The sequence below is a fragment of the Capsicum annuum genome, chromosome 1, assembly GCF_002878395.1.
Source record: "Capsicum annuum cultivar UCD-10X-F1 chromosome 1, UCD10Xv1.1, whole genome shotgun sequence".
NCBI classification, from domain to species: domain Eukaryota; kingdom Viridiplantae; phylum Streptophyta; class Magnoliopsida; order Solanales; family Solanaceae; genus Capsicum; species Capsicum annuum.
In genome coordinates, this window is record NC_061111.1 from 8,143,009 (window position 1) to 8,159,160 (window position 16,152).

At 32.1% G+C, this 16,152-nt stretch overlaps 3 protein-coding genes and 1 non-coding gene across 5 annotated transcripts in view; 2 read left to right on the forward strand and 2 right to left on the reverse strand.

Moving 5' to 3' along the window:
- Positions 1-617: 617 nt before the first annotated feature.
- TRNAL-AAG lies at positions 618-699 on the reverse strand. Its single transcript has one exon. It is a non-coding gene; the product is annotated as a tRNA-Leu (tRNA).
- A 566-nt stretch (positions 700-1,265) lies between these two features.
- LOC107866377 (primary amine oxidase) lies at positions 1,266-11,676 on the forward strand. Of its 2 annotated transcripts, XR_007057843.1 has the most exons (6): positions 1,266-2,277; positions 2,940-3,619; positions 5,293-5,406; positions 8,819-8,891; positions 10,309-10,859; positions 11,356-11,676. XR_007057843.1 is itself a non-coding variant. In XM_016712465.2 (5 exons), exons 1-5 carry the CDS (start codon positions 1,656-1,658, stop codon positions 11,564-11,566), a joined length of 2,178 nt encoding a protein of 725 aa, XP_016567951.1. In that variant the 5' UTR covers positions 1,266-1,655; the 3' UTR covers positions 11,567-11,676. The 2 variants fall into 2 exon arrangements, 1 of the variants encoding a protein (XP_016567951.1); XM_016712465.2 differs by lacking the exon at positions 8,819-8,891.
- Positions 11,677-11,823: 147 nt separating this feature from the next.
- Positions 11,824-14,374, forward strand: LOC107866386 (ferruginol synthase). The gene is made up of 3 exons (XM_016712473.2): positions 11,824-12,671; positions 13,101-13,560; positions 13,749-14,374. The coding sequence occupies exons 1-3, from the start codon at positions 12,205-12,207 to the stop codon at positions 14,076-14,078; spliced, it is 1,257 nt and encodes a 418-aa protein (XP_016567959.1). The 5' UTR covers positions 11,824-12,204; the 3' UTR covers positions 14,079-14,374.
- A 1,015-nt stretch (positions 14,375-15,389) lies between these two features.
- LOC107859376 (labd-13Z-ene-9,15,16-triol synthase, chloroplastic-like) overlaps positions 15,390-16,152 on the reverse strand; it is a 2,251-nt gene continuing 1,488 nt past the window's right edge. The window contains exon 2 of the mRNA XM_016704401.2: positions 15,390-16,013. Within this exon, the coding sequence (XP_016559887.2) occupies positions 15,390-16,013 (624 nt within the window). The remainder of the gene's footprint in view (positions 16,014-16,152) is intronic.

Sequence of the window (16,152 nt, forward strand, 5' to 3'; positions counted from 1 at the left end):
TGGTGAAAGTTCCATGTTAATAGTGATATCTGAACTAGGGAATTGGGTGGCAAAATGTAAGTGGAGAAATATAAAAGTTTCATACTTCCTTTTGCCCACTTAATATTAAATAGTACTCTCAAATATTATAGATTATGATGTTTCTCTAAAAGTTTGATACTTCCTTTTGCCCACTTAATACTAAATAAATATCAAATATTATGGATTATGATACTTCTCTAATATTATTTTCTTACTTTTCCTTGTCCTTTTTTTTAAATAACTTTTTCCATGAACTTTTGAATAAACAAAAGAGTTAGGTGTTGTATTCTTTTTCTATTTTCATTGCACATTAATAGAGTAAAATATTAGTGAATGTACATATAAATAATGTTCACTATTATCAAATTATTCGTCAAAAGTAACAGTTCAATAATGGCATAGGTACATATGGCACATATAACATATACACATGCACACTATCATCTCTCTTGATAAGGTTTGATATAAAATATGCTTTGAGCCTTTGACAAAGACATGCACTAAACTTTTATGATATAATAGCTAACATATCAAATGACATATGGATCATATTTAAATATTTATTAATTGTGAGATTAACTATTCAAAAAAACTATTGTTGAGAGTGGGATTTGAAACCCACGCCCTTTCGGACCAGAACCTTAATCTGGCGCCTCAGACCAACTCGGCCATCTCAACAATTGGCAAACAGTATCAAATGAAAACTACAAAGTCATACAACCAAAAAAAAAGAAAAAAAAAAGAAAAAAGAAAAAAAATGAAAAACTATACTTGTAAATCACAATTATAATTTCATAAAAACAAATTTAAAATTTAAATTTTATGTCTTTGTGAGGGTAATATAGCTTTCCAACTATGGGTTCATCTCAACCCATAATTTTCTAACTCATGATAAATATATATGTAAAAGTTTATCAAATTTTTTAATAAATATTACATCTGAATTCATATTTTAACAATACAATGAATTCAATGTTAAGTTTATCAAAAAATTGAACATATTGAAGTTTAAGTCATAAATCCATAGGCGTTCGAGTTCAAGGTTTTTATCATTTGATTCCTTAGATTCGAAACAATAACTTACATTTGTGCTCAATCATCAATAAACTTTTTATAATCATATGATTGTAAACACTTTGGCAATGTAATCATTTCCCATACGTAAGTTTTTGCCTGTCACGTCCCTTTTCTTTCTGTTTGTCTGTTTGTATACTGTCCAAAGTATCTCCTGTAGCTACCATCGAAGTTTGTGAATGTTATGTAACAGATGAAATTGTTTTTTTTCTTCATCATAGATTTCTATTTTGAATATTATAAAAATTGTGATAGGAAGTATTTTTTCTCAAATGAACTCTATTTGATTCAAACTCTAATAGAATGTGGGAGAAGGGAGCTAGACTAACCGATAAAATAGTTGTTATGTAACAAGAAAATCACTTGGTCAAGTCATAGAAACACTCGTTTCAAGTATTTAAGGTAAAACTAGATTCTATATAATAGACTCTTATGATTTAATCAATTAAAAATGAGAAAAAAAAAACTTCCCTAGCTAGCTAGCTCTCTACACAAGTATTTAAACACTACACTTCCCAATATCACAGGACCATAGAAATTAAACTTAACCATCAATAGCCATGGAAGGAAAAAACTTCCTTAGATATATCTTCTTCCTCATGAGCATAATTTTGCTCTTAATTTTCACTTTTTTAAACTTACCATCTCCACTTCCCAACACATCTCATCTATTCAACTGCACCACATATAACTCCCCATGGTGCAATTCAAAAAGATCCTTATTCCTCCAACAACCAAAACTTACCAAAAATCACTACGCCGATTTTCCTAACCATCCTTTAGACCCATTAACGATCGATGAAATTCAAAAGGTCAAAAAAATCGTTAATTCGATTAAGGAATTTAGTAAAAATGGTTACGTTCTTCATTCTGTTGTACTCGAAGAGCCAGAGAAGGAGGTGGTGCTGAGCTGGCGAAAAGGCCGCCAGCTACCACCGAGGAAGGCCTCGGTGGTGGCACGTGCACTTGATATAGTACACGTGCTTACCGTTGATATTGAGACGGGTCGTGTGACCCGTCGTCAAACGGGTGGTAATTCGGGTTACCCGATGATGACGATCGAGGATATGGTAACGGCGACTAATGCACCGCTTGCGAACGCTGATTTCAACCGTACGATCGTCCAACGTGGCGTTGATTTGGCTGACTTGGCATGTTTGCCCATCTCCCCCGGTTGGTATGGTGAGTTTACACTTTTTTTTTACTTCGAGTATATCGGAATAATTTTTCTATCCTCGTATAAGTAGAGTTTAGATTTGCGAAGATTCTATCCTCTATGAATTTGATTAATGAGATTTTACTAAATATATTATCATTGCTATATTAGTTTAGCTCCTCATGAGGGGCGAAGTTATAAGGCAGAGGAGTTCATCAAGTTTTTTAATCGAAAATTTACACGATATATAAGATTAATTTTCTTGTGTATAAGATACTTTTGCAGTGCAATATTTAATATTCCCCATCCTAATTTATGCATGTAGTTTGAATTGACACTAAAGATGATAGACATTAGAAACTTATGGCCGAAAATAGGTTATAAATATCTATGTGGCTATAAAGCTTTCCAAGGTGAAATGAATATTAAAAACTTAAACTGTTACTAGATAGATATAAGAATATCTCATTCTTTTTAGAAATGACTAAAAACGAAAGTGATTAATATATATTGGGACAAAGAAGGTATGTCCTTGATAGGTGCCTCCTTCTTAGTCAGTGGGACATAATAGCTAGGTTCGACAATCTATTTCAGATAGCCACATCATACTATACAGTGTGTGGAATGGCCGACAGCGGACCTTGTACAAAATAATTTTATTCATTGTTTTTGCTTTATTGTTATTCAGGGAAAGTTGAGGAGAAGAGAAGGGTAATCAAAGTGCAGTGCTACATAATGAAGGACACTATCAATTTCTACATGAGACCCATTGAAGGACTAACAGTACTACTTGATTTAGACACACAACAAGTCATACAAATTATAGATGAAGGAAAGAACATACCAATAGCAAAAGCCACCAACACAGAATATCGTTTCTCTAGTACACAAAAAAACACACAAAAAATAAACTTGCTCAAACCAATATCTATAGAACAACCAAATGGTCCAAGTTTCACTATAGAAAACAACCATTTAGTTAAATGGGCAAATTGGGAATTTCACCTCAAACCCGACCCGAGAGCCGGGATGGTTATCTCCCAAGTCATGGTTCAGGATCCGGATACAGGTAAAATGAGAAATGTCATGTATAAAGGGTTTACTTCAGAGCTATTTGTACCGTACATGGATCCTTCGGATGCATGGTATTTTAAGACGTATATGGATGCGGGTGAATACGGGTTCGGGTTACAAGCAATGCCACTTGAACCGTTAAATGATTGCCCGCGTAACGCGTATTATATGGATGGTGTATTCGTAGCAGCGGATGGAACACCGTATGTACGATCTAATATGGTTTGTGTGTTTGAAAGCTATGCTGGTGATATTGGATGGAGACATGCTGAATCTCCCATTACTGGTTTGCCGGTAAATGAATAATTCACTCTCCTTTACTAATTTATATGATGTTATTTATTAATTTCACGTATGATTAACTGAAATTTATTCGTCATAAAAAGTAACGTTGCAAAATTATTTATCACGTTAAAATAATTGAACATGATTTAATTATCTAAAGAATTTTACATAATTAATGTCCATTGTGTGGTAAGAATCATAACGTTTTCTTTTTGTTGGTATGATAATAATACAAGTTAAATTTAAATGAGTAAAACATAATCAATGAAAATATATATAAAATCGATGCCAACATGTCTATATTTTAAACATAATTAGTACTCTTTTTCATTTCTTTTTAGTTGTCATAGATTTTTTGAAGAGTTAAATAATATGGACTTTAATTAATATTTTAAGATGAAGTTTTTCATCATATTGATATGATAAAAATTTCAATTTATAATACTTTTTATATAGTTTTTACGACATTCAAATTTTAATTTTAAAATATTAATTGAATTTAATTTAATTTTAAAAATTAATTTAAAAGCAAGCGAGTACTATTTTATCCTACTAATTGTAGCTTCTTACCTTATAAACATTTATTACTTGAGTGGGTGGGACATTGAATATTGACTAGGCTGCACTTATTGATTGATTAGTTTGGTCGTGGCCACATTTAGGGCTCGTTTGGTTGAGTGGATAAGATAATATTAAATGTATTGTATTAGTAATATTAAAATTATTTTTTATGCAATGTTTGATTTAATGTATTGAAAATAATATGTATTGTTATATTTTAAAAAAAATATTGTTTGTTTACACAAATACCTTTTGACATATTATAATTTTGTGTATTTTCTTAGCAAAAGTTTATTATTCTTTTTTAAAAATAAAAAAAAAGTAAAAATATAACTAATTTTTCACTTTGAAATTTTAAGATTCAATCATTCATTTATAAATTTTTTTAATTGTTATCTTTTCTTTATTTGTTCATCATTTTTTTATAGTTTCCATTTTGTGATGTTCTTACGTTGGAGGGAGATACCCATAACTTTTGAATGAGACAATAAAATTATTATTAACATAAATTTGTGTTTCATAGAGTGTTAAAGATAAGTAAAAAAAATTGTTAAAGATAAGTAAAAAATATATTTTTATTTATGAATATCCTATTTACAAAATTAAAGTTTGTATGCAATCATGCAATTTTATTTTTGAATTTTGACCAATAAGTATTTTTTAAGTTAATGGAGTAGTTTTTTTATGACTAAAATTATTTGGAGAGATATTATTATCTTGATAAGTTGAAAAGAAATAACTCACATTGAATAAATTGAAAAGATTTAGAAAAAAATTAAAGAAATTTGAGGGCGTTTTTATCTTGACACATATTTATCTATGGATTACTAATTCTATACCCTATAATACCATGTATGATGTATAACTAATCCATGTATAACTAATTATACATAACTTTAAAATTTCTATCAAATAATGTATTTAAGTAATCCTACCATTTAATTTATGGATTATGATAATCCACCCTACCAAACGGTTCGGTTTGGTTAGAATTACTTAAATTTGTCCATACATGTTGTGTGTCAAGTAACACAGAACGTGTACATTCACATTTGTTTCGCCTAATATTTGTTATTATATCTTTGGTATTTTGTGCTTGGTTTGCATGTAACTTTGGATAGATTCGAGAAGTTAGGCCAAAGGTGACGTTAGTGGTGAGAATGGCTGCTTCAGTGGCAAACTATGATTACATTGTTGATTGGGAGTTTCAGACCGATGGACTTATTCGAGCTAAGGTTAGCACATACGCACTCTCTCGATTTATGTGAACATATTTGTCTTTACACGAAAGTAAAATAAATTTAAATTTATTAAAAATAAAAATATATCGTTTTTTTGAAACTGATTGAAAATAAAAAAGTGTACATAAACAAGATAGGTTATTCGAGTGATAGCATTCTTTACCTTCCATTCTGAATTTGTAAGTTTAAGTTACCAAGAGAGTGGAAAAGAATGGAAGTTCCTAAAAAGGGGTAAAAGAAATAATAAAAAGAATTTTTTTTTTGAATTTTGTGTTTTTTAACATGCCATATGAAATTTTAAAGTTAAAGAGTAATAAAAAAATTAATTTTTTCTAAATAGACTAAAAAAACAAATAAATTGAAATAGAGACTTTATAATATTCCAAGTTATCTTCCAGTAACTTTTGCTAGCAACAAGCATAAACTAGAGTATTATAATATGCCCTTCTTTTAGTAGTAAAAGTAAAGAATTGGTGCATTGGTGTTCTAAAGTGACACTCCCAACTTTTTCTTTTACTTATTCAGTTTGGATTTTGCACCCATCTTAGAAAATAATAATTGATGTGAGTTTTTTATCACTATATTTTATATTAATTAATGTTTATTATTACATCTTAAAAATGATTCGAGAATAGGTAATTGAAGTAGTTGTGCATAAAATATGAAAAAAGTATGTTTTTCTTTTGATATACTAAAAGCGACAAGAAAAAATAAAAATATATTTTTAATATAATAAAAATAATAAATGGATGAAATAAATATTTTGAATCAATTTTTTTTTTGATATGGTTAAAGTGATAAGTAAAAATAAAAATATATTTTTAATATAGTAAAAAATTAAAAAAAAAACGGATGAAGTAAATATTTGTCACCATTTTTTTTTATTAATAAAAGTGACATAAAAAGACCAGAGAGAGGCCATTTACTTGAGAGCTTGGAACCAAAATATGCCATGAAACTAAAAAACAATATCAAAATATATCATGTTTTTAAAGTGTGATCAAAATATGATTAACTCTTTTAAAAAGAGAGTTATATACATTATTTTTAACGAAAGTGATTTAACGGAGAAAGTTATACATTTTTTTTAACATAACTCTCTTTTTAAGAGAGTTATATATTAAAAATTTAAGTGAGTTATGTATTTCTTTTTACATAACTCACTTTTTTGAGTTATGTAATAGAAACCACACAACTCTCTTAAAAAGAGAGTTGCACATTTTTGCATTTTTTAACTCGCTAAAAAATTGAGTTATATAATAAAAGTCTAACTTATTTTTTTCCTCTACGTAAATATGATAAAAATTATATAACTCATTTTATAAAAACTTACATATTATGTGAACAATTAATTTATCTTTTAGAGTTTTATTTTTTTAGAAAGATGACCAACTATTATGAGATGGAGGAAGTAAAACTCACTGATTATATGAATCATATAGAAATAAAATGCATAACTCACTATTTAAGTGAGTTATCCATTATATAAATATAACTCTACAAATATATGAGTTATGTGCAAATAACTTTTTCCTCCAACATTCATATTTCTCCTATTTAAACAGAACTATACATTATCGACTTTCATTTTTTATTCACTCATTTTCTCTTTTGAAACTACATTTTTCTTCATTGGAATAAAAATGAGGCCTATTGATTGATAGCGATATTGACGCCGACTGTGAAATTGATTCTTCTTGAGGATAAGGGCTCATGAACATGCCTCTTTGTTCAGAATTTGACCTCACATCATCGTCACTCGATGATGAGTCATAAGGGCATTCACCGCCCTCAACATTATTAGGCTCACTATTATCGCCTTGTGACAATTTATCATAATTTGGCTGGTCACCATTTTCAATATCATCTGGTACAATGCAGTTTCAAAAGAGGAGATGAGTGAATAAAAAATGAAGAGTATATAATGTATATTTTTGTTTAAATAGGAGAAATATGAATGTTGGTGGAAAAAATTATTTGCACATAATTCATATTTTTGTAGAGTTATATTCATATAATGGATAACTCACTTAAATAGTGCGTTATGCATTTTATTTCTACACGACTCATATAATCAGTGAGTTTTACTCTCTCCGTTTCATAATAGTTGACCTTCTTTCTAAAAAATAAAACTTTATAAGATAAATTAATTGTTCACATAATATGTAAGTTTTTACAAAGTGAGTTATATAATTTTTATTATATTTATTATATTTACGTAAAGAAAAAAAATAAGTTAAACTTTTATTATATAACTCACTTTTTGAACGAGTTAAAAAATACAAAAGTGCATAACTCTCTTTTTAAGAGAGTTATGTTAAAAAAAATGCATAACTCTCTTTTTAAGAGAGTTATGCACATTTTTTGAAAATTGACTCCGTTTGATTATTTTCGTTAAAAAAAATGCATAACTCTCTTTTTAAGAGAGTTATGCACATTTTTTGAAAATTGACTCCGTTTGATTATTTTCATTAAAAACAATGCATATAACTCTCTTTTAAAGAAAATTAAGTATATTTTGATCACACTTTAAGAATATGATATATTTTAATATTTTTTTTTAATTTCATGACATATTTTGATTCCCAGCTCTGTACTTGACATATCTTGGTGGCCATTTACTTGGCTTGATCTGACACCCATCAACTGAGCATTTATTTATTTCAAAATATTATCTCCTAAAGATATTATTAATTTATTATCAAAATTTACTTTAGACTTTAAATTAATCGGATAATTATATAACCCCCTTAATAACTTTAAAATAAATTTTTTACCACTCTAATTATTGACGTAGCAAAAATCATAAAAACCAGCACGTAAATAATTAAACAAAGAGAAAAAAAAGGTGTGACCCACTTTTAAATTTTACAATTTCTTTTTCCTTCATCTTCCTCACACCCCACCCTCCTCTTCTCCTTCTTCATTTTTTTTCAAATTCATTGAACAAACCAAACTAATTCATGATTAAGGCATATTTAATTGAAATTTTTAATTAAAAAAAGGTTAAAAATTAAAAGAACATCAACTAATGGTCAAACTTTCAATCTACTAATTAAAAAATTAAATTTTCAACTAGTTCAAATCCAATAATGCACATGAATCCTCCACTTTTCCAACAAGAAACTCTATTTTTCCAACAAGGAACTCCATTTTCAAACAGGAAGAGGGTTCAAAGTTTGATGGGGGCTAGTTCATGAAAACACACAGAACCAGTAGAGGAAAACAACGGAGAAAGAGTGCATAATGCGAATTCGACGCATGTGGATAATGAAGTTTTTTTTTTTTTTAATCAAACTAGTCATGAAGTATTTGAGACCAACATAAAGACTATTTGTGAAACCTCAATTAATGGGTCAATAAACAATTAAACAAATTTGTAATAATTCAATGGTTAGTTGTGCAGATCCAAATTGAAACAGTGCCTTCAGCAATTAAACGCAAATCAATCTCCAAGACGAAAAACAGAACATCAATAGGTATACAAATCAATCCACCCAGATGCAATCCCAATTGAATTGGAGAGGAAATGTTATGAAATATTTTTTTTTCTTTATGATTTGAAGGATTACTTTAAAAAAATAATAATAAAAAAACGGGTGCAGGAGTGGGGTTGGAAGAGGAGGAGGAAGGGGCGAGGGGTGAGGGTTGGGGCGCTGGAAGAGGAGGAGGGGGGCTGCGTTAATTGCAGGGTAGGGGGTGATAGGGTTGGGTGGGTGGGTGTGAAGAAGAAAGAAAATGGGGGTGGGACCCGCCTATATAAATATAATTATATAAATAAAATAGTATATATACATTTTTTATTTTTTTTTAAAAAAATTAAAATAATTTGTGGGGGATTAATTTTTTTTTTTAGAAAAATAGTAATTTCTTATGTGGCAGTGACGTGGCTCCGCTGTGGCGTTGATGTGTAGGCGAGCGAGTGTAACACACTCTCCATTGTGAGAGTGGTATTCAGTTTTGAGGGGTGAAACTATTATACTTCAAAATTGTTAAGGGGGTAAATCAACAGAAATTTAGTTTAAGTGCTAAAGTAAGTTTTGACGACAAGTTCAGGGAAGTCATGTCTTTTCTCTTTTTTCTATTATGTTATATTTGTGTACATTATCCATCTTTCAGTAATTTCACAATGATATTTCATTATAGCATTTTTTTTTAAAAAATTAATTTTTTGTGTTATATTTTACTTTTCTATAAAGGCATTCTATTTATAATAGCAATGTCGTTCATTATAGCGGTATACTATTTGTAAAATCACCTCTCTGTAACACAACATACTCAAATATTTATGTAATAATGTTTTGTAAGAAATATATAATATACAAAATAAAGTACCAAAATATTTATGGTAATCGTTATTAATGTTATGCACAAAGTAAAATTCAAGTGCAAATATCTAATTTTTAAAAAATAAATTAGAATAATATATTTAAATGGTACACATGAGTATTTGTTTCATAACTTCACATGAAAATGTTATTAATGTTTGTCTTTTTTATATTCATTCTCTTTCTAATTTTGCATACATGGCTAAATGAGATTTGAACTTTAAATGCTAGTATACATATATAGCAAACACCTCTCTATAACAACCATGAAATTTTTGAACAAAACGCTCTCACTTTAGAGGGATTTTACTGTATCTTATAATTAATATTTAAAAACAAGTTGGATCCGACAAAGAGTTAATGTTATTGTTGGATATCACATCAAATTTGTTCCAAAAAAAAAATGATGACAGCTTCTCATACATTGCACTAAGTATTTTTTTCTTGCGGTTCTGGTGATCAATCTTAGTCACATGTCAATATCAATTGCAGATTGAATCTTAAAGTTGTCAAGATTTTTAGTTTTTCCTCATTAAGATTCCTTTTATGTTGTTTTCATGTCATGTAGGTTGGACTAAGTGGAATATTGATGGTGAAAGGTTCTCCATATGTGAACATGAATCAAGTGAACCAAAATGAGTATCTCTATGGTACTCTCTTATCTGAAAACATAATAGGAGTAATCCATGATCACTACGTAACTTTCCATCTCGACATGGACATCGATGGTCCATCGAATAATTCTTTCGTGAAGGTGAATCTCCAGAAGGAGATGACTTCTCCTGGAGAATCACCGCGGAAAAGCTACTTAAAAGCTGTTCGAAATGTGGCTAAAACTGAAAAAGATTCACAAATTAAGCTCAAGCTATATGATCCTTCAGAATTCCATGTGATTAATTCTAATAAGAAGTCAAGAGTTGGGAACCCTACTGGTTACAAAGTGGTTCCTGGTGGCACTGCAGCTAGTTTACTTGACCATGGTGATCCTCCACAAAAGAGAGGTGCTTTTACAAATAACCAAATTTGGGTGACACCTTATAATGAGTCTGAGCAGTGGGCTGCTGGCTTGTTTGTTTACCAAAGTCAAGGTGATGATACTCTTGCTGTTTGGTCTGACCGGTACATTACTTTATCCCTCTGATCTTATATTTAACTTAATGCACTGATAGTGTAAAGATTTTTAGTACTCCCTCCGTTCCATTTTATGTGTCATAGTTTGACCGGGCAAGATGTTTAAGAAATAAGTAAAAACTTGATGCTTTTTACTCACTTTTTTTCATGTTAGCAACCTATGTAACATGATGGTATAAAAATAATCATTTGTTGTTGTTCAGTAATACCAACATATATCTACCTATGGTGAGGCCTAGGTGATCTATGGGCCAAGAATGGCCCAAGACAGGATCCTTCCGAACATACACTTGCCTGATGGGCTTGCTTAAGAAATAATTAACTTTGTGTCTGTAATACCAGTTTTAGCTTTAGACATATGACGGTAAACGCTTGATACTATCAAGTGGTATCAGAGCTAAGAAATCCTGGTTCAATTTCAAGGAACAACATGTTGAGTGTGACGTGTTGAATTGTTTTTTTTTTTTTTGTTTGTATTTTGCAGAGACAGGCCAATTGAGAATGAAGACATAGTGGTGTGGTATACATTAGGATTCCATCATATTCCATGCCAAGAGGATTTCCCAATAATGCCAACAGTGTCATCAAGCTTTGAGATAAAGCCAGTTAATTTCTTTGAGAGCAATCCAATTCTTAATATTCCACCTAATTCTCCAAAGGACCTCCCAATTTGCAAAGCTGCTGCTTCTGCTTGATTATGACCAATTTCTCTTGTCTAATCTTGTGCATACTAGTAGGCAGTCATTAGACTTGGACTTCGTGTATCTTGGTCTCAAATTTTAATGAATAAATAGTGAATTCTGATGTGTGTGTACTAGTTGCAATTTTATTGTATGAAACCAAGAGTACCAAGGAATTCACAATTTTATATAGGCATAATACATAAATGTGACCGGCCACTAACTTAGCCTCAGTTGACATCTATGCCATTCAACTCTGGGTCTATACAAGTAAACACTTAAATCATATACTTAAACGAAGTAGACACATGTTCTAATGGCAAATCTCACGTCACTGGACATATAGGGCGTGTGCATTTCTGGCGATTTTCTGTAAGTGTCAAAAACTATAACTTATCCATCTAAAAAACTTGTTGCGGCGGCAGCAAGCACGTGCTATATGATCTGCGCCTGATTTCCAAATCTATCATCACAAAGACCCTTAATTTGGCCCGACTGACTAGAAAAATGTCTTCATCAAATCAAACTTTAACCAAAACTAGATATGCATATAACGTCACATACTGAGGGAAGAGATTTTCGAGATTAAAGATGTAAAACCAAGTACTTCATTTTATGATCTTAGAACAGCTCGAACAATATTCCTAGCAAACATGATTTCACCACTGCTAAACGAGCTCGATCTTGTAGCTCTAGCAATATTATTCCTATCTCTAACAATACTATGGCACAAATTGACATCAAATGTATCTCAGAACGAAAAACACCGGTTGCCACCAGGGCCTCGTGGCCTACCAATTGTGGGATTTTTACCGTTCCTCCGCCCCAGTTTGCACTACCAGCTTACTGAATTGTCACAAAAGTATGGTCCAATATACAAGTTGTGGCTAGGGAGCAGACTCTTTATTGTGTTGAATTCGCCATCTTTAGCCAAAGAAGTTTTTTGTGATCAAGACACTGTTTTTGCAAACCGTGACCCTTCGATTGCAGCATTTGTGGCCTCATATGGTGGACTAGACATTGTATTTTCTCCCTATGGCTCCTACTGGCGCGACATGCGCAAACTGTTTGTGAGAGAGATGCTGAGCAATAGGAACCTTGAGGCTTCTTATAGTCACAGGTAAGTAGCTGTCAAATGAACGGGTTGGACATATTAAAATGAGCTGAATTAACAAATAGACGGTTTCTTTTTTCATAAACCTTTTCTTTATTATGACTCTATATAGCATACTTATCAATTTGAGCAACTGAATTGGGCGGATCAAGATGAAAAAAATTCATGAATAGCCATTTCTAGAGTCTATAATCGAAAAATATTCGTATATTCAAAAGTCATTGAAAAATGGTCATATTTTAACACGATGGATAAAATATCCCACGCTAAAACAGGCGGAGGCCAGCTTTTTCAGCTTTTCAGATACTACCATAGACAGAGAGTTTCATTTGTTAAAGCTTCAGCATTTTCTTAATGAACTCCAGCAATTTTTCTGTGAATTAGAGAACATTTTTTTTCAATGCGTCATACTTCCACGGACTGATTTTGCCACAGGAAACACGAGATCAGAAAGGCGATCAGAAGTGTGCATACCAAGATTGGCAGCCAGATTGACATTAGTGAATTGGCATTTGTGACTGAAATAAATGTAATCATGAGTATCATCTTTGGCAGCAATTTTGGGGATGAAATGGAGAAACATGGAAAAATTGGAAGAGACTTCAGGGAATTGGTGGTAAAAATCCCTGAAATGTCAGAAGAGCCAAACATATCCGATTTCTTCCCTATACTCGCGAGGTTTGATTTACAAGGAATAAAGAACAGTACAGAGGCTCTTATTAAGTCATTTGACTGTATATTGGACCCTGTACTAAATGAACGTATGAAGATGATTTCACAGGGTCAAATACGGAGGAGTAGAAATAAGGATTTCATTCAGATTTTATTAGAGCTAATGGAGCAGAAAGAGACTCAGATATCAGTGGACTTGGTGAAAATAAAGGCCATATTGATCGTAAGTTAAAAGAGTTGCTATTTTTACATTTCATTGCTGAATTGTCTTTTAGGTCTACCTTGTCACCTTTTAACACCTCTACTCACCATAGTTTCACATATACGAACAAATGCATCTATAGGTTGACGTAGAATACAACCACATGTGAAGTGACCTTGTCTGACTTTCATTTTTTTCTTTCTTTACAGGACCTTGTAATTGGTGGGACTGACACGACAACCACAATGGTGGAGTGGGTAATGGCAGAACTTCTGAACAACTCAGATAAAATGGCAAAGGTTCAACAAGAATTGAAACATGTCATTGGCTTGAACCACATTGTTGAAGAATCCCATTTACCAAAACTACACTATCTTGATGCAGTCATAAAGGAGACATTACGTTTACACCCTGCATTTCCCATGCTTCAGCGAATTTGTCCAAGTCAATCTACAATTGTTGGTGGATACACAGTACCTCAGGATACTAAAGTAATCCTGAATGTTTATGCAATTCATAGAGATCCTCAAGTGTGGTAAAATCCATTGGAATTTCAGCCTGAAAGGTTCTTGATGAGCCAGTCTACAAATAATTTGAACTACAGTGGCAATAATTACAAGTACCTTCCATTTGGATCAGGCAGGAGAAGCTGTGCTGGAGTTGCTTTAGCAGACAAAATGCTTATGTTTATGGAGGCTTCATTTTTGCATTCTTTTGATTGGAAACTCCCTGAGGGGGAAAAAGTTGATCTTTCAGATGGACATGGGTTTGTCATTAAGAAAAAGACCCCGCTTTTCGCCATCCCTACTCCCAGATTACCAAATTTAGAACTGTATCAATGATCAAATCAGGAGGTCGCCGGCGCAAGTCACAAAAAAACAACATGAGAGTGTGTGTACATAAGATCCAATGCGATCGATCAAGCTCTTCCCTACCCAGACCCTGCACATAGGGGCTAGACATGATTTTGCACACTGGTTGTACTAGTATTTATAGGATCCAAATATACTATTGTACGGTAAGTAATGTTGTTCTACTAATGTACGTACACTTGCATTTTGTAAACTAGTTTCTGGGTACAATGTTATGTTTCCCATATTAATAATATTTTAAAAAACATATATTTTATTAAAATCTTGTTTTAGTTTTGAAAAATAGGCAAAAGTTTGCAACCTCTTAGAATATAATTTTTGAAGAATTAACCTAAACAACAGTACACCTAATTGATTAAACTAAACTAGCCTGCGAATTATAATATAGGCATAATATATAAACTGACAATCAAATTTGGAGTAAATTTCCAAATGGTCACTCAATTGTGGATTCTTATCTCTGAAGGTCGCTCATCTTTGGTTAGTACCAAAGATGAGTCACTTTCAGATATAAGAACCCATGAAGTCCTACATGGCCCCTCACTCAAATTGCCACGTAGAACACCACGCAGGACATTTGGGTCTATTTGTTCAACTTTATACAAGTTTAAGTGCCTACTTGTGTATACTCAAAGTTGAGGTCATTTATGCTAGCTGAGGCCAGGTTAAGAGGACCGATTATGTATTATGCCATGGAGTTATCCTCCTTAGATCATTACACCAGGAGTACAACAATATACCAATAATATACCTAGTGTAATCACACAAGTGATTAAACTTATAAAAAAGAAGGGCAGCCTGTTCACTAAGCTCCCAATATGCGCAGGGTCTAGAAGTATTTAAACATACATATTTTATTTAATATACAATGTACATTAGCTGATATCTTTGCTTATTTTACCATAATACATACTCTGATATTATAAATACTACAACCAGTGGGAAAGAGCATGTTAAGCCCCTTATAGTTTCTTGGTTTTACTGATATAACTCGAAATTTGATAACCTGCGAGCAGGGATAGCGAATAGCCTCTCGTTTTTTTTGATGACGAATCCAAATCCCTCTGAAAGATCAACGTTTTCGCCCTCAGGGAGTTTCCAATCAAAGGAATGCAGCAATGAAGCCAATACAAACATGAGCATTTTCTCTGCTAAAGGAAGTCCAGCACAAATTCTCCTCCCTGATCCAAATGGAAGGTAATTCATATTGTTTCCAGCATATTCTAAATTCGTAGAGTTCAAAAATCTTTCCGGCTGAAATTCCAACGGACTCTCCCACACCTGAGGATCCCTCTGAATTGCATAAGCATTCAAAAATACTTTAGTTCCCTCAGGTATTGTGTATCCACCTACTATTGCAGATTGGCTCGGGCGCTTTGGGAGGAGCAGTGGCAATGCAGGGTGTAAACGTAACGTCTCCTTTAAAACTGCATCGAGATAGTGCAGATTTGGTAAATGTGATTCTTCAACAATGTTATTCACCCCTACAACATCTTTCAATTCCTGCTGCACCTTTGCCATTATCTGCGGAGTATTCAGAAGCTCCACCATTACCCACTCGACCGTTGTGATTGTAGTGTCAGTCCCACCGATCATAATGTCCTACAATACAGAAACATATATGAAGACAGGGGAAATGAACTTAGTCGTAGCAGGGGTTATGTAATGGTTGATTCTAGCTTTAGGTAGAGGACAATCCAGGATTTTAAGTTCACGGATTCTGAAACGCAACTCTTCCTGT

Coding starts and splice junctions, on each gene's coding strand:
- LOC107866377 (XM_016712465.2), top strand. CDS start 1,656: ATGGAAGGAAAAAACTTCCTTAGATATATCTTCTTCCTCATGAGCATA. Junction 5,407..10,308: donor ATGGACTTATTCGAGCTAAG/GTTAGCACATAC, acceptor CATGTCATGTAG/GTTGGACTAAGTGGAATATT. Junction 10,860..11,355: donor CTTGCTGTTTGGTCTGACCG/GTACATTACTTT, acceptor TGTATTTTGCAG/AGACAGGCCAATTGAGAATG.
- LOC107866386 (XM_016712473.2), top strand. CDS start 12,205: ATGATTTCACCACTGCTAAACGAGCTCGATCTTGTAGCTCTAGCAATA. Junction 12,672..13,100: donor GAGGCTTCTTATAGTCACAG/GTAAGTAGCTGT, acceptor ATTTTGCCACAG/GAAACACGAGATCAGAAAGG. Junction 13,561..13,748: donor AAATAAAGGCCATATTGATC/GTAAGTTAAAAG, acceptor CTTTCTTTACAG/GACCTTGTAATTGGTGGGAC.